The 22,079-nt window shown below is 51.7% G+C and overlaps 1 protein-coding gene across 1 annotated transcript; it reads right to left on the bottom strand.

The window, feature by feature from the left end:
• Positions 1–16,252: 16,252 nt before the first annotated feature.
• On the bottom strand, positions 16,253–18,450 carry IRF2BP2 (interferon regulatory factor 2 binding protein 2). The gene is made up of 2 exons (XM_048298419.1): positions 17,330–18,450; positions 16,253–17,068 (listed from the first exon to the last, which is right to left on the bottom strand). The coding sequence occupies exons 1-2, from the start codon at positions 18,354–18,356 to the stop codon at positions 16,347–16,349; spliced, it is 1,749 nt and encodes a 582-aa protein (XP_048154376.1). The 5' UTR covers positions 18,357–18,450; the 3' UTR covers positions 16,253–16,346.
• Positions 18,451–22,079: the final 3,629 nt, after the last annotated feature.

Raw genomic sequence — 22,079 nt, 5'->3', positions numbered from 1 at the left:
CTCAAGGTGGGTTTCAAGAGGATGGTGCCAGACTCCCTTCAGTGATGCCCAGTGACAGGGCATGGAGCAATGGCCATAAACTGAAACACAGGAAGTTCCACCTCAACGTGAGGGAGAATTTCTTTACGTGGAGGGTGGCAGAGCACTGGAAGACGCTGCCCTGGTAGCTCGTGGAATCTCCTTATCTGGAGACATTCAAAACCCACCTGGATGCATTCCTGTGTCACCTGCTTGAGGAGACCCTGCCTTGGCAGCAGGGTTGGACTTGATGATGGACCAGAGGTCCCTTCCAACCCCAACAATTCTGTGATTCTGTTAAATGGCTGCAATGGTGGGTCTATACAGCAGCAGTATGCACCTCACCTGGGTGAAGCCAACTAACGGTGGCAGGCTTTAGAAAGTTAAACAGTCCCTCTAAATATTCTCTCCTCCTCTGCTTCTGAAAGGCTGCCGTATAGCCATCCTACCTCTGCGGTGAGTAGTGCCCCTGCGATTTGGAGTTTGCTAGGCAGAGTGAGTCGGGACAGCCACCAACAAAAGGCGCATATTCTCCTCAGAGGCTGCTGAAGTGACATTTCAAACAAACACAAAAAATACTCCTGAAGGTATAGTGGTTTAAGTACGGGAGTTAAAAGCAGTAGTCTCCACCTGCACCACCAGCACGTGCTCTCCAGAGCTCATCCTGATTCTCATTTTAGTTCCCCAGGTTCTGGGTGTGTATCCGGCATGGCTTTTCACTGAATGGAAACCTCTCGTTTCAGGTGTTTAGCAAAACATTTTCTTCCTGAGGCTAGTTTGGGAACTTTTGGGCTGTGAGAGGCAGAGTGTGCACGGGCCTTCATGTGTTGTTTTCACCCCTTCCCTCTCTCGGCCTCATGCCCATGCTGTCTGCCTGCACATGTAAAGACCACTGGAGGAACACAAGCTGTTTGTGGCCATGACCTTGTCATTGCAGCCCACTGTGGGCTGCTAGGTCTGAGGAAGTGAATCCAGACCTTAGTTTGCAGAGGTAGGGGAGCCAGGACCCCATTTCTAAGTGCTGTTGAAAACCCTGCTGGGAGCAGGGATCTTCTCTTACTGCCAGAACAGGATGTGCTTTGTTTTCTTCCAACGATGCCATCTCAGAAAGCAGGAGGGGAGCAGTGCCCAGGGTGAGGCTGGTAGCTGTGGCCTGGCTAGCAGGGCACCTGCAAGGAGGCTTGTGTCCCCTCACCTCCGACACTGCTCTCCACTCACTGGGCTGCTGTTTCCATTTAGTGCAAAGCATTCCATGTTTCTCAGCCACCATCATAAAACAGGTTAGAGGGTGTCAAAGCGGGAGACTTGATTAATTTGGTTTGTAGGTAACAGCTGCCATGGAAAACAGAAGGCTGTTTGGCCCCTGGGACCCATCAAGCATCTCTGCTAAATTGAAGGGAAGCCTTTCTCCCTTCCAAAATTGTGCTTCCCTTCAGCTGTTGGGTTTCGGGATCTTTGGAAAGAAACACAGCTCTGGTATGGACACCAGCAGCAAGAGCCTGGGACAACAATCAAATTACACTGTTCAAAATACTCAGTCCTTTGAACGAACTGAAAAGATTTTTTTCTTACATGCTAGGAGAAATTATCAGCTTCAGTGAGGGCAAGACAATGCACAGGCGCAATGTACAAAGGCAACGGCAGGGGGAATGAAGCCCATCGAGTCCCTTTGCCCTGAATCATGCCCAAAGTGCAGAGCCCGGCTGTTTCCGGAGGTGCTGCCATGCTGGGCTCTGCAGCAGCCAGGACCATTGGGCTGCCTCCTGTGAGCTTTGTTTCTGGAAACTGAAATGCCTCAGCGTCCAAATCATGACAGGAGATGATGCTTTACTTAGGGTTGAAATCTGAGCCACAATCTATTCCTGGCAATGACTTGAAGGTCATGCACCAGCAAAGAGTTCCTACCCCAATGGTATGTGCTATTAGACAGATGCGGCTGTTGCTCTTTCTCTGACAGTGACAGATTTTAGGCCACCCTTTCATGGGTGTGTTTGTTTTCTCCTCCAGTCTGCATTGCTCTCCTAATCTGTGCCCCCAACTCAAGTTTCACTCACTTGTGCCCTCCCCAAAGAGATGTGATTAAGCACGGCTAGTGCAGAACTTTACAGTAACAGCAAATTCCTTCGTGCCTGCAGAGTTCACCAGCAATGAGATGGCAATGTGACTTTGCAAGCATGTCTCACATAGCTTCTCATCTTCATACCCCCTGAGGTGAGCAAAGCAGTTCACACACAGCCCTTGCACCTGTCACAGGAGCTGGGGACAGCCTAGGGGACTCAAAAGGTGGTCAGCAGACCCTTGAGAAGTGTCCATGGAGACATGTCCTATCACTGTCCTTTCCCAGCTGGTGGGATGCAGCACTGCACACTGACCTCTGAGGTGGCTGTGAGGAGCACAGCTCTGGTTTGCAGCACTGAGAGTCTGGCACCCTTTCTTGGCAACATGACAGATACACTTTACAGGGCAAATGTCTTGGTCTTCAAACTGTGGAGGAGTTCAGGTTCCCACAATACAGAGGTAGTTTATTCCAAATCCCATTAGTCTTCACTTTTCTCTGGAATAACACACCCACCGTGCAGAACAGAGAGGAATAAAGCTCCCAAAAGGGCTGCACTGTTGCCCCCACCCACCGTGCACCACTCTGGTGCCTCTGCATCTCAAGAGGATGATTTTTTTTTAAGGCAACTCTCTGTGGGTGTTTGGCATATAAGGAGACATCAGTAAGAAACAAAGAAAGCTGAGCATTATGAATGGTGGCCACAGGTTGGGCAAGTCAATCAGGGATAAATTGGGAGTAAGGAAAGAGGAGCCTGGTGCACCACTTATCCCTATGGTCAGAGCTGGATTAGAGCAAACAGTTGCTTGTATTTATAAACTTCCCAACACCCTGCTGCGCCTGAAGAAGAGAAAGGAAGGATCACAAGACCCTCACTGGCCGGGGCTTGGGAAAGGAAGTCTCTGAAATATGAATGCTGGACATTCTCTTCCCCTCCCCCCAGGGTGAAGATTTTCCATGGTGTCACTCCCGCTGTCACTCACAGTGGGAGCACCCTGGTGATCTGATCTCACTCCCCAACCCTTAGAAGAGTTTTTCGTGTGCCCAGAAACCCAACCTGAAGGGAGGCAGGGAGAAAGCTGCTCCTATGGTACCTGCCCCTCACCCCCTGCCGCCTCCCAAGGGCTGATGGAGCTAATTGGTTTATTATTAGTACAGTCCTTTTCAGTGTGGGTCTGTGTTTATGTTTACTTTCAGGAGCTGGAGATGGTACAGATGGCTAATTTGTTTGTTCGGTATTGTTCTTTCTAGCTGCCTAGAGCTGTTTTTGTACTTCTGTATTTGTCATGGTTACTGCATACTCAAAATCTCAAGTGCCTCTTTTCCTGTGTGATGGAAAGCTTACTGAGTATCAGCTGAAAAGTCATGACTGTTTAGAAGGATTCTCTCTTTTGTCCCTTTGTCCGGCACTACCCCCCATTGCCTTTGTTTAGGTGGGGAGTTCTGGGAGGCAGAGAGCCAGCTACAGTCCGGAGGTTTCCCAGAACACCCAGAAAACATGGACAATGGGCTTTTCCCTGGCTCTGAGCCTCCAAAATGGGTCACCTTCCGTGCCGGTTAGCAAGGAACATGGGCAGGGACAACTAGTGCTGCTGGCAAGAGAAATGGTGGTGGTGGGGAGGGAAGCAGCTGCATTTGATCACACAGTATTGCTGCCCAGTTGCTGCTGGTGGGAAGAACAAGCCTGCTGATTAGCATTCCCAAGAATACAATTAGGAGACAAGGCTATTTTCAGCAGTGTCCCCTCTCAAGGCTTGTAAAGACACAAGCGCAAAGAAGCCTGGAGTAGGCGCTTCCTCCACCGCAGGCACTGGATGGCTTATATTAGCACAATGCTCCAAATCCTCTGTAAGTCCTCCCAGAAAGGGAGAGTAAATATAGTTTGTCAAACAGTTATCTTTAGCACACTGTCTCGTCTGCCAGCATGGATCTTTCTGCATGACCTCCTGCTAAGTCAGGGCAATTTCTTCTCGTTTGCTTATTCCTGCCTGCGATGCCATTCCCAGAGGGGAACCGGGGCTCCCTAGGGCTGGGGGAGAGACCATTTCCACCCCCCTCACTGACCAGCCTCTGTATGGACATAGCTGGGTTATTGACCTCTAAACCCAGTTTTTCCCATCTGCTTTAAAAGGCAAAAAAATTGGATGGAAGATCACACAAAAGGAGGGCGAAGGGAAAGCAAACTGTCTCTGCTGAGGACCCCCTCTGAACTCCAGCAGGAAAGGGACGTGCTGAGTCCACACCCCTGCCACAGATTCTCTGTGATGATGGGATGGTGATGGAAGAAGAAACCCAGGGAGGTTTTGCTGAAACCAGCCCTACCTCACACTGCTGCTTAGACTGGCAGTTTTTCCCTGCCTGGCCTCACTTTGGCATCACTTCTCTTGTGCCACTGCTCATGCACACACTGCACCAGGCTGCCTCTGACCTGCCAGTTCCACGAGCAGTAGCATAAGCACAACAAGGAGGGTAGGTAAGTCCCACCTTTGGAGGTTTGCTCAGGCTGGGACAATTGTGGCTGGCTCATGGGCCATGCATGGGGTTGTGGCAAGGCTGGGACATCACAAGGCAGCAACTAAACCCTTTTGAGCTGAAAAGAGGACATGTGGGAAACAGGGCCGCACATACCAGCAGGCACCTTGCCTGCAAGATGAAGAGCATCCCTTTTTGTAGCAAAGAAAAAAGAGCAAAGGATCAGAGCTGACTGCAGCCCTGGCTGCCCACCAGCTGCCCTGTGAGCTGGGGCACTGCAGCAGGGGAAACCCCCTGCCCCTGGGTCTGCAGTCTCTGCCCCACTACAAGGCAGCCCCGCGGCAGCGAGCAGCTATCTGGACAACTTGATAGCACTCAGCAGCCAAAAAAGCCTGATCCAGCATAGGTCATGGCTATACCAGAAAGTCAGAGGCAGAGTTTGCCTCCCCCAGGGTAAGCTGGAGCAGGGAGAAGGCAGGCAGCCCCAGCATGCCGTGTCCATAGGAGCACTGGGTTTCACAGCAGGTCTCCTGTGCCTATTGCAGTGGGCAGTGATGTGCTTCTGCACAAAATTCTGTATGTCTGAACCACTAATTTTCAAACAAATAATTTCCCTTTCTTTAATCTCAGTGGAGTCTCATCTCTTCAGGATACTGCCACAGGCAAGTGGTGTAACACAAAGCTCAGCGACTCCGTTGTAATGAAAAGGGGGAGATTAGAGAGTTAATGGCCCCAGCTGCTACTATAAGCTTTACTCTCCAGGCTGCACTCAGTTGGAGAGGCATCATGTTGCAGCTCCTTCCCCTGTGCCACTCTCTACATGGTTGGGGAACTCTCCAGAACAAGAACAACATCCTTTTGTTGCCGTCTGCCAGACGAAGAAACCAGACCGTGCTCTTTCATCAGGAGGCCCCCTGCTTCCTTCTGCACTTCTGAACAGAGCTCTTCCTAACTCACCAAGGCCAGGTCCCCATCTCTGCTGTGCTGCTGTACAGGTACGGCAACTCCAGCTTGGGGGAAAGAAGACCAGTGTGCGGCCTGGTGAGCTGCTGCTTATCCCGCAGGTGTTGAAGAGGGACCAGCTGTCCCATGGTGTGGCTATGTTTAATAGTGCTCTGGGAATGGAGAGTGAACCCAGCTCTGGCTGAGCATCGGGAAGGGCATAGAAGAGGAGCTGTCACCAGCATCCAACTGCCTGCTGCAGAGGATCACATCCGAAAAACCTCCCTCTCCTGGCAATAACCTCGGGTAGCTCCATTAAATATGTATCTGTAAGAAACCTGCGTGCTGGGGGGACAGCCAAAGGAAAGTCAGACAGCTGCGTGCCAGGTGTGTGGCATACAGCTGCATGTATCCTGTGGCCAAGCCAATGCAGGGGCACCAGAACCACCTCCTACAACACAGGGTGTATGACAGGTTCCAATCCATGTGCTCTTTCCTCTCAGGTCATCAGCTACATCTTTTCTTTCATTAACTTTGAGTGATGGAGGAAGGGAGGTCCGGCAGGAGCCTGTGCTGCTGTGGGTGCAGGGATGTTGCTCACCTCTCTGCATGCAGGACATCACTCAGCTCTCCTCTCTCTTTTCCAGGCACCTTGTGGCGCCTCCTGATGATGCTACCCCCTTGCAATTCTCCCCTGCCCGGTGCATGCCAAAATGCACTGCCTTGGCCCTGCACAGCCACTTGGTGCTTCCCCACCTCCCCCCAGTAGGGAAATGAGATTAAGGCCAGCCACAGGACTCCTTCATCCAGCACAGCTCCACTCCAGCCAGCTATGACATGGTGGTCAGCCTTACTCCCAGGTGATTTCTCCGTGGTTTCCTGAGATGCCAGTGCACACATGCAGCACAGACATGCCAGCAGACAAAAAACCTCTTGGAGAGCATATCCAGTGATTCAAATGAAGCTCACTACTTCAGATCAGTTCCCCAGCTTATTCTTTTCCTTAACTTTGAAGCAATTCTGACTCTATCATAACTTCCATATGCCTGACCCAGTTATGCTTGCCCCAGTTCCTGCCTTCACCAGCTCTTCAGTGGGCTGGTGTCCAGCCACCCCCACCCCTGATCCTAACATGGTTTGCATCCCAGGACTCAAAAAACCCTTTCCCATTAGGACACTGCTAAGGAGACAGCACCAGTAAGAAATGGCTTCAAGAAATTCTCCCAGCCCTGCATAATTATTATAAAACAGTGAGATGCCAGTACCAATGAGCAAAGTCTTAAAATACTAGTGAGATTCTGCTTGGAAGTTTTCATCTTGTTATTCGTGAACAAGGATTGTATTTCCCAGGTAAATTAACTTGAAAAACATTTCTAAAGTTAGTTTAAGTGTGAACTTTTCAACATTTCTTGCTTGTTTTTCAAAAGGCAAATTAAACTTGCAGTGACAACAAAAACACTTTTGCCTTTACTTGAAGGGAAAAAAATGCTGTGGAGCAAAGGCAGACCAGTGGATAAAGTCCTTCACTCCATCAATTCTGCACTTCCTTCTGATTATTCCGAAAAGCAGCCAGGACATGCCCAGCATGGAGACAAAAGCCCTGCAGTGCTGAGGACAGGACCCAGCATTGTATTTCACTCACTGGCCATCCCCTGTCCCTTTCCTTCCCAGTTTTTCTGAAGATGTAGTTGTGAAAAAGTCGAGGATGGAGCAGCTTTGCTCTGCTCAGGTCCAGATTGCTCTTCTGCCTTATCTGAACATACAAACTACCTTGAAAGAACCCACATTTCTTCTGAATTATTTATAGTTTATGGAAATGATAATAACATAGAAATTTGCAATGATTTAATTAATTATGGATAAGTAACAAGGTAATGCTAGCAATACTTTTAACCGAAAAACCTATTTATAAGGGAACGATTTCTTATAAATAATTAAAGCAATTCTGTCTGTGTTGTAACTCATAATTTACATTTAAGCCCTGTTTTTTCTCACATTTCTGGTGAAACTTTACTCATAGGAATGCTCCCATGGAGCTGCTGAAGTCAAGGACAGAGCTGTTGGCAGGATGGAATCCAGTTTAGAATTAGAAGAACAGATTCCAAAAGAAAAACATCACTTTTTCTGTTTTGTGTTTTAAACTAACTAAGGGTCAGCAATTCAGTCCCTAAAAGATGAGCTTTGCTTTTTGCTCAGTGAGGAAAGTCATCTTATTTTGCCTTTCTTAACCCCATTTTAAAAGCAAATGAAGCCCAGATGACACCAACTGTTTCACAAGTATTGCTTACCATTTCCTTAAACCACTCTTGCCTGACTGTACAATAGCTCCCAGCAATTTGGACCCTCACTGATACACTTGTGGGTACCATGACATGGTAACCATGACTTGTGGGTACTGAGCAGTGATGGGAGGAAGGGCACCTGAAGGAGTATGCCATGTATCAGCTAAGCAAGAGGAATCAAATTTGGACTGCCATCACCAGCCTCACCCTGGTGAGTACTTCACTGGACTTGAGGATTGCAAGATGTTCCTTCTACATTTTGTCCCTTTTCAAGAAGATGACAGTGAAGAACTATCCTTTCTATTTACTGCAAGTTCAGTGAAACACTCACTTCAAGTACCTTGGCATTTGTCAACAGGCAAGGGTTGAGCCTCAAGGAGTGGAGGGTATCAGCCCAGACCCTGTTGTCAGCTTTCCTTGATGGTCCTCAGAACCTGGCAAACTTGACAGTCTGTGAGCTCCAAAAGGTGTCCCACTCAGGGATATACTGGTGGCAGCCTGCTGTACTTCAGGAGAGCTCAAGGGTCCTTACAGGGGACCACTGTTCATAGGGTCATGAGATGACTGGCCTTAGTAATCCAGAAATTTCCATCCTGGACACAGTCTGGGTCAGTAATTACTGGAATTTTCTAAAGTCCAATAATAATGATAGCATTCCACTCAGGCTACAATTCAGGTAAGGAAAATTCCAAGGCTGTCAGGGGATGACTGATTATTCCTGCTCTTTACACCACCTTGGCCATGCAAGACTTCCTGGTACAGTCAAGAGATGCTTCATTGGCCGACTCCTTATACAGAGAGCCCAAGGCCTGATAGAAATTCCTTAGATCCCAAAGTGGTCCAGAGGAACAGGGGTGAATGCACCATCACAATCAGGACAAAATGGGCTGTGCCAAGCACCTCTTTGGAGCTGCTTGGAGGGAGCTTAAACGAGCCCTGAGACTGCACACAGTGAGAAAGGTCAGTACTGCTGAAACCCAGCCCTCTCGAACACCCCTTCCCCTCCAGGCACCTCTCAAGGCTCTTTCCCAAGGAAGGTGCTGCCAGCAGCACGGGAAGGGAAAAAGGCAGGCTGGCAGGGCTGGTACTCCTGTCCTTCTGCAGCCAAGGAGCAGCTAAAAAAGGAACCCCGAAGCTTTCCTACACAGGCCACATTTATTGGTGTTGCTCCAGTGCTTCATGGACTGTTATCCATCAAAAGCAGCACTGAAATTGGCACTCTTCACAGAAAAGGAAGGGATCCACCCCAAAACACTAAATGTCAGGAAATTTTTGTGACACAGGATGAAGAAACACATGCTGCTCCTGCAGTTCAAAATGTTCCTGCTCGGAAGATAACCGGGAAGCAGCATGGCTGGTCCACACCTTCCACTAGTGCCAGGACCACACAAAACCCCCAGAGCCCTTGCTGTGAGCTCTCCCTGAGAGGTGGCCAGAGGCCAAATGGCTAACCAGCTAGAGTGTACCACCATTCCCAGAAAGTCTTACTAGCTGGAGAGTCTCCCCATTAAGAGGCAGATTTCAGGAAATGTCCAAATTGTGCAGGAAAGAAGAGGAGCTGCAATCAGTCATCCACCTTCATGAGTTAATTTTAACGCAGTCAGACAAAGAGGTCTGGACAAAGAGCAACCGTAACCCAAAGAGGCAGAACTGGTAAGATAAAATTTGGATAATAAAAATATTAATTGGGGGCATAAAGGAGTTGATTCAGTTAAGGGCACAGGTTATTTGTCTCTCCAAAGCAAAGCAGAGGGCTTACACAAATGCAACAGCTCTCAGTATGAAACTAAACATCAAAATACTAATTAAAAAGCACATCTAAAAATTGTTGCTTCATTATGTTTATCATGGTTTGTTTCCTCCAAGAAAACCAGAATGGATGTCTAAGCATAATTTTTGAACTAATTAGAGCAAGTTAAAGCCCCAGCTGGGCCCATCCAGCCCCCTTCTTTCCAGGTGCAGGGAAGCCCATACCTACTGCCATTACTGCATGACGTGTTGTGTTGCCCAGAGTTCATAAAGACAGTATGGTACTTTCAGCAACGAAAATAACACCTTCCCTCTGTAATTTCTGTAGGGGAGGTTGCCCTAATTGTATTCTCATGGGGAAGAAGGATAGAACCCTATTTAATCACCACCACAAAATCACAGGGAACTTAGTATTTGGAATTTTTAAATTATTACAGCATGAATAGTTATGAAAGAGTGATGGAAAAAGTGGTCCTTATGCTGATTTGACTTCCCTGCAATTCCTGAAGTAGGAGCTGCAAAGGCATGAGTCAGTGTGCAGAAGCTGATTTATTTCCCAATTTTTGTGAAGTGAAAGAAATGTGATGTTCAGCATCACCTTCCTGTGCTTGCATTGAAGTCTTTCATCAGTACCCTGATTTTAGAGTTTTCTAACTATCAGCTGAGGGGTGATACATCTTAAAAGAGAAAATTATTTGTTCTTAGTGCTTAGCAGCACCTGAATAAGGTGGATGGGGAAAAAAAATACTTGTAAGTAGTCTGGACAAAATTAAATGCCTCATCTGTTACGCAGTTGTTGTCTAATATCTGTAAGTCCCTTTCTACATACAGTTGGAGAATATGACACATCTATAAAAAAGGATTAGAAAATGGTTGGAGAACGCATGGATTTATGGTTGAAAAAAATTAAGGGTATCTATGCAAACTGCCCCCCTCTCCAAAAAAATCAGGCCTCCTTCAGCTCGTAAAGATGCAAAAAGAAGAAGAAAAACCCCAAAACCATGTGAGGAAGAAGGGGAAGGTTCAGTTGCTTTCTTGTGCCCCTGGCTGAGTGGGTGGCAGGGTGAGGCCCCCATTGCATCTGGGGCACTCCTGAAGCCCACCACGTGCACACTTCCCCACCAGCAGCCTGACACTCCTGCCCAGCAGTGTGGGAACAGCTGGACTTGTTGCCACTGCAAGGAAGCAACCTAGTGAACCAACAACCCATTTCATCTCTGTGTACTTATCTCCTGTTTGTTTTTAAAGGGTTGCCAAAAAGAAAAAAACAAAACAGCATGAGACTTCTCTGGGCTGGCAGAGGGTGGGGGAAAGAAGTGGTTTATAGTGAAACAGGGTAAAAGACAATGCAGACTTGGCATTCTTGCAGTGAAGAGTGAATGCACTCGTTCCCAGAGGCAGCAGCTGAAAATCATAGACTCATAGAATGGTTTGGGTTGAAAGGGGACCTTGAAGATCATCCAGTTCCAACCCCCCTGCCATGGGCGGGGACACGTTCCACTAGATCAGGTTGCTCAGAGCCCCATCTAACCCGGCCTTGAACACCTCCAAGGTGCCTCCAAATTGGAGGCTCCCCAGGATTTATTTCTCAGGGAAGCCACAGCCCCCCACCTGGAAGGACATCCCACAGCCCTGGACAGGGCACCTAAGGATGGGAGGGGGGCACCCCACAGCTAGGGACCACCAGGGCAGGAGGCAGCAGGCTGGGGGGCAAACAAAAGGACCCCGAGATGGGGACATGGCCAGATCCTGTGCCAGGCAGAGCAGGTTCTCACATCTGCCCCAGTGCTGCTGGCGATGGGAGCTAATGGGCAGGGATGTTTCTTGTGGTGCTTGCTGAGTCAGAGGTGATGAGATGAAGAAACACCTAGTACAGTGAGAAGCTTCTATGAAGCACCTTCTGGTTTCTCTGTAAGTTTGTTTTGTAGGGGGTTTCAACTTGATGCAACACTTCGGGGTTTAGCATGTACTCTTCTATTCCAGTCTCTACAAAACCAGCTCTGGAGTGGCAGAAAGAAAAGCAAAGTTAGGTGAAGTATGTCTAAGAATACCTGCAGAGCTGTCACCCCATCTTCAGTGTACCTATGCCAGCCAACAAGACAGCCATATGGGCACTAACATGCACTTGGGAGCTTTCTATGGGAGATGTGTGTCTTCTTTCCCAGGAGGGAGAGTTCGGCCTTTCAGGGAGTTCCATGATTAGAATTTGAACCCCACACTTAATGCTCAAAGCCCACGGCATGCTCCAGAGGCTGTCTGGAGGCAGTGAAAGAGTTACCTCTGGAGCAGTGCAGCAGCTCCAGGTGATGAAGTGGATAAGCAGGCACTCCATTCATCTGCTTCAAGCACTGCCTGACCTTGGGCCCTGGCAGAGGAAAGGCATCTGCTCCTGGGAACAAAGGGCAGGGAAAGGAGGATGACTCAGGAATACTGGTGGCCTACATGGGATCAGGGCAAGGCAGCTGGGCTGTTCCATGGCCACGCCTGGCAAGTGGCAAGGGTCACTGGCTGCAATGCACCTACTGCAGGAAATGCACCCATACACTGTCCAAGCCCATCTTCTGTTTTAATAGGGGAAAAAAAAATTCTTTTTCAGTTTTTCTAAGTCTTTTTTTCCTTCCTTTCTTTGTTTGTTTCTTTCTTTCTTTCTTTTTCTTTCTTTCTTTCTTTCTTTCTTTCTTTCTTTCTTTTCTTTCTTTCTTTCTTTCTTTCTTTCTTTCTTTCTTTCTTTTTCTTTCTTTCTCTTTTTATGTTTGTCTCATTACGGGAGCATATACTGAAGGTAGTTTATACTGAGCTGGACTATGGCATCTGTAGAGACAAAAGTCCACTTGAGGAAAGGTGGTGGTTGGGTTTGGGTTTTTTTCAATTATTTTTCAAAAGATGCAGCTGCAGCTACCTAAATGCAGATGCTCAAGGAGGAGAAACATGAAGTGCTGAGGGCTGAGCCTTTTCAAGCCTAATGACTGGACATAGCCCTGTAGGGTGAAGCAGTAGAGTCAGGGCTCCAAGTAGCTCAGCCAACCTGGTGCCATTAATTTTCACACGGTCCAGTGTTTTCTCCTCCCTCCTGCGGAGAGGCTGTGTTGGTGTGGGCGCTGCAGCTGCACCCTAGCACCCTGCACAGCACACGGTGTGTCCCACGCTACTTTGGGGGCAAGTTAGACTCATGGAGCGGGTGCAACCGGCAGGGCAGGTGCCCCACTGCAGGCGGGCGGGTGGCCAGGTGTCACCAGAGCAGCGTCCCATCCCATCCCACCGAGAGCCACCGCCCTGCCAGCTGGACGGACAGGCAAGCAGGGCTTGGACCGGGTGCAGAAGGAAAGGATCCAGGGGCTCTGTTGACAGAACAAGCCACTAGAGAGCACTCTCAAATATATTTATACCCTTTGCCTAAGTGCTAGTTCATAAAAACACGCGGTTGCCATGGCCTGGTTTACAGCACGTCTAAAAAGAGAGCTCCCAAACATACCAGGTTTTCTGAGGCCACTGCAAAGGCGGTCAAAGCCTCCCTTGTGTGGCACCTTTCCCACCCCCTGGGACGCAGGCACAGGGCAGCACCCACCAGCTCCACGCATCCCTTCTTGTCCCACACTGCTGTCTGTTTACAAATAAATGTCAGGACAGTATTAAAAAAAAAAAAAAATATTGTACTTGGGCAACTACAGCTTTTCCAAGTTTTCTCTTTTTTTACATATAAAAAATTGAGTAAATATTTAAAGTTCCTAGTTTCCTTATGCTTAGTGTCAGAAGTAAAAAAAAAAAACCAAAAAAATCCCATAAAATGCCAAACTGGCAGCAGGTTAGTTCAGCAGCTGTCAACAAAAGCACCATGCAGTTGAACTGCCAGGAAAAAGTATCTTTGAAAAAAAAAGGCATGGAAGAGGGTTGGAAAAAAATATAATAATCACACATTCTTCATTAAAACACTTTTAATACTACACAAGTTACAGTATCACCTTTTAAAAAGTTTAAAAAGGAATATTAACAGTAGCACTGTTGCAGCTAAAGCACTTCAAAATAATAAGAAAAAAAAAGGAAAAAAGCTTGTAGCCCAGGAAGTAGCAATAAAGGGAGAATCCACTGGAGCGTTATTGTAATTGAGCAAAGCAACCAAAAGGAAAAAGCAACATTCAATGTGAGAAAAATGAGCTATGTATGAACACCCTCAATTTTTTTTTTCTTTTTTTTTTTGTTTGTTTGTTTGTTTGTTTTTCTTTTGCAGTTCTGAAGTTTTATGGTGGAGATTAGACTTGGCTGGGGGCTGAAAGTCAGCTGAGTGAGCATAGCCACCATGTGCCATTTCTTTTCCATCTATGTTGTTTCTGGGCCACTGCCTGGCATCGCCGGCTGGGGAGTTTCCATCCTCTCCAGGAGTCACAGAGCTGCAGGAGCAGGCGGCTGGCAGGAGGAGGAGGAAGGTGTGCTTCCTTACAGGCCTCTCCGCCGAGTCACACCAATGTCCCTCGGCCCCATAACAAGGGTGTACTTTGTCAGGAGCAGGTCTCACCCTCGGCACGCTCACAGCTGGGACACCTGATGACACAAAAGGGGGGGGCTTTTTTAGGCTTTGGAATTCAGTTTTGCTTCTTTTTTAAGCATAGGGATACCACCTTAATCAAAAACACGAACCTCATCCCATGTAAGGTATTATGCCAAGCAACTTTGAAGAACTTGTTACCATCTATCAGCTCAAATTCCATTTTTTTTAATAAAGTGCCTAAATACACATTTACACAGATCATAGTGGTTCCAAAGAATCCTTTACAGTTGGCATTTTTTTATATATAGATATATATAGGTATATATATATAATGTGCGTTTTCTTCAAATTGGCTAAATGTGTTTACATAAGACACCAATCTTGACTATAAGTTTTAAAGCGTAATATTGACTCAATGAATTTGTTTATCATGCAAGTCTTACCTAATATTACATTGACCTGTAATATGGAACACAATGTAGTGGGTGTGCTCATTAAACACTTCATAGAAAATTACTGTGCATGTGCAGTTCTGATCTTCAAATACTAATAATGACCATTTCTTTTTCTTTAAAAAAAGTAGTCTTCAAAAAAAAAAAAAATACTACTCTGCACTAAATTGCAGTTTGAACATTATCACAATAAGAACAGTTGACTAAAAAGCACCCAAAATTCTTCCATTTTATAGTTGGCTGAACAGATTTTTCCTCCTCCTCTTCCGATACTGAAAGTGTTTATTAGCTGGTCCCTGGGAAGGGACGACCTTGCCACCTTTTTGCTCAGAAAGAACCGCATATTAGTGAGTTATAAACACCTCGACAGAAGGGCTCATACAGCTGCAGTGTTGCCAATGAACTACAAACAGCACAAAAACATCACTATAAGACTTGAACTATTTCTAGTAACCAATGATTTATTGATTTGAGAAGTCTGCTTGGTGATGCAGAAGTGTGATCAAAAGAAGTGGCTCTACAAAAGAGTTCTCCAAAGTAGCTTAAAAGGCAGGGCCAGGGCCATTAGGTGCAGCCCGAATTGCTTTCATTTCAACCAGTTTATATTTTCATTTTCAAAGAATAGCAGTAGGTTTGTTTCAAGCATACGTAGTAAGGAAATTACAGGTTTCCTCCACCCACATTTGGGCTGTCACTGATATGCCCGCGGGCAATTTGGCAGTGCCTCAGTCACTGCTGTCACTGTACCACATCGTACCTGCCACTACTTGGAAATACCGGGTCAGCGATAGTAACAATAGCAACAGCACTAGAGGTGACTGATAAGCAAAATCAAAATCCATACGCAGTATCTGAAAATTAAAGTAAAATTAAAAAGTCTCTTCCCCACATCCCCAGCTTTGTCCAAAGACACAAAAGCCCCACAAGTGACACTGAAGACCTTCAGAAATGACAGTGCTACACTGGCACCTTTGCCAATCATTTAACTAAGTTCGTTATCAAAATTCCACGTCCTGGTATGCAATTGGTGAATAAATGCAGTTTTGTAATCTTACAACTGATCACGAGAACTGCGGTCAACTTTGCCTTAAAAAAAAAACCAAAACACCAAACCAAGAACAAACAAACCCAGAAATCCCTAACTCAACAGCGCCTCTTGGACACCTCTCCACAGCCTACTCTGGTGGCAACTTCCCTTGAGAAACATTGGAACTGGATCTGGAGGATCTTCCATCGCAACCCAAGCCACATGCTTCTGGGAGAAAGCCCTCCTGCTCCCTAAGCTCACCTGGCCAGCGGGATGGCAAAAGGCATGCCTGCCTTGGCTAGCCACTCTTGTCCCCAACCGCCTCAGACCAAGCCTGCATGCAACCAGCTCTACAGGACAGGGGCCAGGAATAAGGAATCACAGACAGTAAGGCAATCTTTACAATGTCAGAAAGTGTATTTGGCATTAAAAAAAAAAAAAAAAAGAAAAGAAAGAAAAAACAGAAGAAACAAGTGCATACAAATAACAGCTAGAAGCATTTCTGGTTTGCCAAGTGCTCTCTAAAAAAAGCAGCGCAAGTCACAGCCTACATTGAACAGTAACTGTCACCAGGGAAGCACAACAAATAGTTGCTATAACAAAAGGGAAAAAAAGAAAACACAAAACAGAAAAAAAGGAGAAGAATTAGAAGAAATGCCTTTATAATAAGTACATACCTTTTGTCTTCAAAAAATATAGAAACACAATGTATTCAAAAAAATCAAAATTATACAGCCATGTTTATGAAGTCTACATTTCCCTTGTCTTGGAGATATATATATATTTATATATATATATTTATAGATATATACAGAATTCGAGCAGTTCGAGTTCAAGGTGACGTCGGGCGGCGAGCGCAGGCGAGTCACGAGTCCCTCTCCTTTTTCACTTTCACATCTCCGGCCAGGATGGTGGCGATCTCCCCTTGCATGAAGGCCCAGGGGACGTTGGAGCCGACCAGGGGACACTTCTCCCCGCTGGGGCAATACACCTCCCCGCTGGCTCCCTGCTGCTTGATGCTCTGCCGGGAGCAGGGGAAGCAGAACTTGTGGGAGGGGACGGAGGGGCACTGCACGAAGTGGGTGTCTTCCAGGCGCTCGTGGCAGAGGGTACAACACAAAGGGACGCTGGCGGCGAGGGACGAGTCCGGCAGGCTGGCGGGGTGGACGGGCTCCAGCCCGCCCGCCGCCGCCGCGCTGGCCCCCTGGCCCGGCACCTCCCTGCCGGGGCCCAGCCTTCTTTGGTTCATGGCGGAGGGCGAGGGGGGGCTGCTGCTGTTCCTCCGCGTGGTGGAGTGGACCTGGTTGGCGTCTTTGGAGGCGTGGTTGCCCCCGGCATTGTCCGCCACCAGAATGAGGGCAGCCATGGGGGACTGGCCGTTCTGTGCCGCCTCGGGCGGCGTGGTCCGGTTGGAGTGGGGCGAGGCGGTGGGCGGCGGGGGCGACATGAAGGGGGTGGCCGTCAGCGGCAGCTTCATCCCTTCCGACGAGGTGGGCAGCCAGGGCTGCACCTCCCCGTTGATCTTCGGGGGTCCAGCCTCGCCCTCCGGCTCCGGGGAAGGCTTCCTCTTCCGGGCGGCCCGGGCCCCTGTAGAGGCAGAGGTGGGGGGAAGGAGGAGGGTAAGAAGGCAGCGCAGTCACAATGCATCGCCGAGCAACCGCGGAAACGGGTGGCCTCGGCCACCCCCCGGGCACCCGGCCACCCAAGCCGCCGGGCCGCCGCCCCGCACGCCCAAACCCGCCCGGCATCCCCCGCCCCGCATCCCTGGAGAGCCCCCCCTCCGGCCCCGTCCTCCCCTCCCCTCCCTTCCCCTCCCCTGCCGGCCACCCCCGGTCCCCGGCTCCTCACCTGGCTTGGCAACGGAGCCGTTGGTCTCGTAGCCCAGCAGCCTGCCGCCCGCCATGCCCGGCTCTTTCTTGAATTTGCTGTCGAAGGGGGGCACGGCGTGGCCCCCGTGCTGGTGCAGGGCCAGCAGCGTGTCCCGCACTGTCTTGGGCTTGGCTAGCCACTCCTGCTCGGCGCCCGGCCGGCCCTTGCCCTCCGCGGCCAGCTCCGCCGCCGCCGCCGGCAGGCTCTCGGCAGAGCCCCGCTTCTCCTTGGCGCCAGTGTCGTGCTCCCCCGCCGCGCCGCCGCCGCCACCCGAGGAGGAGGAGGAGACAGAGCCGGGGCGCTTGTGCCCCAGCTCGCCAGGCTGCCCCGCCGCCTGCCCCGCCGCCTGCGCCGCCGCCGCCGGCTGCTGGGGCACGGGCACGGCCATCGGGGCGGGCGCGGCGGAGATGGCGGCCAGCGAGGCGGCGGCCGCGGCGGCGGCGCGGCTGCCCAGACCGCCGATGGCGGCGGGGAGCCCGGCGCCGTTCACCAGCGGCACCAGGGTGGGCGGCACGGCGTGCGTCCGCCGCGGGTTCGGGCTCTGCCGGTTCAGCTCTGGCGGCTCCTCGGGCTTGGGGAAGCCGTTGGGCACCAGGATCCCGTTGACCTGCCGGCCGCCGCCGTACTCGGCGCCCAGGCGGGGCGGCGGCCGCTCGGCCGCCAGCGAGTAGCGCTCCAGGGGCTGCGGCGGGGGCCGCGCCGCCGCCTCCGCCGCCGAGGGGTGGCCGAGCTGCTGCTGCTGCGCCAGGAGCTCCTTGGCAGAGAGCGGAGGCTGCTTGGCGTGGGGCGGTGGCGGGGCCCGGCCCTCGGGAAAGCAGCCGTGCGCCCGCTTCAGCTGCCGCGCCGTGTCGATGACGAACTCCACGCGGTCCGCGCCCTCGTAGTTGACGCAGCCCCGGCAGACGGGCTCGGTGAAGTCCCAGATCATGGCCCAGGGCATGCGGGGCAGATCGCACAGGTAGCACGACTGCCTGCGAGAAGCAGCCGCCACCGCCGCCGACGACATGTCCCGGCCCCGGGGCAGCGGCGAGCGCCCCCCGCTCCGGCTCCGGCCGCTGCTTCCTCCGCCCCTCGTCACCGGAGTCCCGACGGGCAGGCTCGGGAGCCGCGGCCGCAGCGGGACCGTCCGCCGGGCCCCCTCCCCCTCGCCTTCCTCTTCCGTGCGCTGGAACGGGGCGCGACGGGCGCCCCGGCAGGCAGAGCCGCTGCGGGGAACGCCGCTCCCCTCGCCGTCTCCGCCGGCGGCGCTCACAGGGCGGCGGGGACGCGCATCTCCGCCGCGCGGCTGGCGCAGGGCTGCGGCCGCTGCCGCCCGCACGGCTCCCCCGCTCTCTGGCTACTACGGGGCGGCGCGGGGCGGCGGGGCGGGCGGGGCGGGGACTGCCACGGGGGCCGGGGCCGGGGCCGGGGCTGGCGGCGGCGCCGTGCCGTGCCGGGCTCCAGCCGCCACCGCCGCCTCTGCGCGCCGCCGCCTCGATTCTTCGACAGTGCCGGCCGCGCCTGCGCGATGGGCGCCCCCGCCCCGCCGCCGCCGCCGCGATCCCAGCCTCGGCCCCTGCCCGCGCCCCCGCCACCGGCACCGCCAGCGGCACCGGGGGTTCCTCCTGCCGCCGGGGGGCCGCCGCGCCCCCGCCCCGTCTCGCCCCAGGGGAGGGCTGTGGGAGCGGAGAGGGACAAGGTGAGGGGCGGGGGCGCGCTGCAGCTCCCTCCTTCTTTTCTGATGTTATTTTTATGATTGTTGGGTGTATTACTATTTCCCTCCACGCCGAGGGGCTTTGCTGAAACCTCCCACCCGTGGGCGCAGCGGGGCATGGGGCGTCTCCCGCAGTGCGGGGCTCGGTGTCCCCCCTCCTGTCCCCCGCCCCGCTCGCCCTGTGACCTTGGGCACGGGCGGCGCTCCGGGCGCGCCCCGCAGCTGCGGGGTCCCCCCCGCCGGGCCGGTCATCGCCACCTCCGGGCAGGGGCTGGCGCCCCGCCGAGCAGTGCCCGGCTTTGTTCTCCCCGCCCGAGCAGGAGGCACCATTAGAAATAAATACAACGATTACCCAGCTTTTTTTTTTTCTTAACTGTTGTCATTGTGCACAGGAAATAGGACGTTCTAGATTTCCTGTCATTTTAAACCACAAACCAGCAGTTCTCTAATGCAGATTAGTGAAATTCACACAGACTAAGCAAAAGCCGTCTCGTTCCCAAAAAAGAAAAACCTGTTTCCCCGACCCCCTTCCACGCTGTGAATCGTTTATCCGCCACCTGCATCCTCACTGAAACACGAGGTGGGGGCAAGGGAGGGAGCAAAAGAGGGTGTTCGCTCTCCTCATGTGCCACGGGAGGTGAAGCAACCCCTCACCGGGCGCATCCCGGCACGTACGGTCGGCTGCACGCCTTTGCCCGTGCAGGGTGAACACGGCGAAGGCTGCTCCCCTCGACAGCCGTGCTCGAACCGCCCTTCCCACGGCGTTATGTAGGTTACGGGGGAGGGAGGGAAGGAAGGCGGGAGGCGGGGGCCGGCCGGGGCTGGGGAAGCTCTGACGTCCGTCGCCGCCGCCGGGAGGTGGCTCCCCGCGGCTGGGGGCCGCCCGACGGCGCTGCGGGGCTGGCCCCGCCACCAGCGCCGTCGCTTCGCTGCTCTTGCTCGGCCGGGCTGCCGGGGGCGTCAGGCGGGCACCGGGGACAGAGCCGCTCCCCTCTCGCCCCGCGGTCGCTCCCGCGCCGCCCGCCGGGGCCGGGGACTGGGTGTCGCGGCCGCCCGTGCGCCCCGGGGCTGCGGGGGGGTCCCTTGCTTCCCCCTACCCCGGCATCCTTCTCCTCCTGGAGCTGGCTGCAGCGCCGGCCCCCGTGCCAGGTCGGGTGACTTTGCAACTGCATGGCCGGCTGGGCGTCCTGGAGGCGCCGGGCTGTACATAAGCGAAATAAAAGCCTGCCCCGGCCCCCAGCCCAGCCCTGCACGTCGTTGCGGCGCTCAGGGCTGCTACCTCGGGAGCTGCCCCCGGAGCCCTCACAGCTCCTAGCAGCCCTGCGGCGGCCGGCTGGGGCCGGTGGGCAGGAACAAGAAGGGGGTAGCCCTGCCGTGGCCCCGCCGTGTTCCCGGAGAGCCAAGGGTTAACATCGGCTCGCTTTTCCCGAGCAGCCCTCCTTTCACATTGCATCAAAGTCCTTTAAAGCTGTGTCTCTTCCCTCCTCCCCTCCCCGGCTGGAAAGACGATTTATCCATGCAAGCTAAGTAAACAGATCTTTGTTTTCGTCTTCCACCCACTGCCCTCTTTCTCCAGCCCGAAGCTGGAGCCTCGCCAAGCCGGCTGCAGCGATCGCTGCCTCCACACACACACACTCACACACACGGGAGGTGGGGGGGGAGAGAAGAAGCCGGGTTTCTCGGGTGAGGCAATGCGCCTGCAATTGGCAGGGACAAGGCAGGAATTGTAATTGCACTTCATCATGTGATGGCTTATGAAAGAGGAAGTTTGGATGTTTTAGTCACGTACTCCTTTGCCCTCTTGCTTTAGCCTCCAGGTTCTCCGAAGGAAAAAATTACATATATTTATATATACTGGTGGAAAGCCAAGAAACAGTGTGTTTGCGCATTTCAGATCATGAGCAGAGCTGGAGTGCTAGCTGAGCGAGGCTGCAGGGTAAGAAGAAAGCAAAGCTTTGAGCTGTGGCAGGCTTTTAACTGCAGGACAGAAAATGTGATCTGTATTTATTTTCCTGTATTTTTAATGAAAACTAGCTGCATGGAAAAGTCAAGATGAGCAGTATTCTGGTTTTGCTGCATTCGCTGCCTTTGAATTCATTCTGGTGGAAAAGGAAAAAAAAACCAACAAAATCATGTTACCAAGCTCAATGTCAAAAAGATGATAAAAAAATAGTGGCAGTGCTACATAGGAAATGTGGTTTATGTATCAAATCACAAAAAAAAATAAAGCTCAAAGCTGCTGACTGTTACAGCAGTAACTGCACAGGAATTGAACAAATAATGCATTTGTCTCTTGTTCTTTTTTTCGCTTTTTTGAAACAGAAACCATCCCTTTGTGCCCGTTCTCTGTGAAACGCCCCTTGCTGCAACACACCAAGGCTATAGATAGGAGCAGTGAGCGTTGGACAATGTCTTATGGGGTGCAAGGCTATGAAGGTCTGGGGCAGTCCCTGACCAAGGAGCACCATGGTGGCATGGATGAGGGTCCAGCACAGTGTGGAAGGCTTTTGTCTTGTTCTGGTGTGCCCAGTGTCATGGGTGAGGGAAGGAGGGGAGAGGAGAGGTTGGAGTGGGGCAGCTCTTTGAGGTGAATTGTGTTTGCCACCCGCACATCAATGCCATGCCCTTTCTCACCATGTGTTTTTTTGCTTTTGTCAGTGAGCCACACTGAGATCGTGCTGTGTTTCTCTTCCTTTCTGCAGGGTCTTATATCCTTTCCCACCTATCCTCTGCACTGGCAGCAGAGATTGCACACAGACCCTCGTCCCAGAACTGTGCCCCCAGCCTGCACTTCACCCACATACCTATCCCCCATGGGGCTTCCCCTTCCTTCTGTGTCCAAACCAGTGCTCCTCACCTGCTCCCCTCTGCCCTCAGCATTCTTCTTTCCCTTCTGATTGAGGACTGTCTCATGTCCTTCTCCAGCAGATAAGCACAACTTCCTTCACAGCTCTTATTTGCATCCTTCTGTTGTGGCTGAAGTCCTGATGGGTAATATCAAAATGGTCAGAGCCAAGATAGGAAGGGCAATTATGC

Source organism: Corvus hawaiiensis, chromosome 3 (assembly GCF_020740725.1).
Source record: "Corvus hawaiiensis isolate bCorHaw1 chromosome 3, bCorHaw1.pri.cur, whole genome shotgun sequence".
Classification (NCBI taxonomy): Eukaryota; Metazoa; Chordata; class Aves; order Passeriformes; family Corvidae; genus Corvus; species Corvus hawaiiensis.
The sequence above is the reverse complement of the archived record's forward strand: the minus strand, read 5'-3'. Positions and strand labels throughout refer to the sequence as shown.

Bases quoted from the DNA above. Each gene is read 5' to 3' on its own strand.
- IRF2BP2 (XM_048298419.1), bottom strand. From the start codon at position 18,356: ATGTCGTCGGCGGCGGTGGCGGCTGCTTCTCGCAGGCAGTCGTGCTAC. The intron at 17,069-17,329 runs GTGAGGAGCCGG...CTGCCTCTACAG, and splicing joins CGGCTCCGTTGCCAAGCCAG to GGGCCCGGGCCGCCCGGAAG.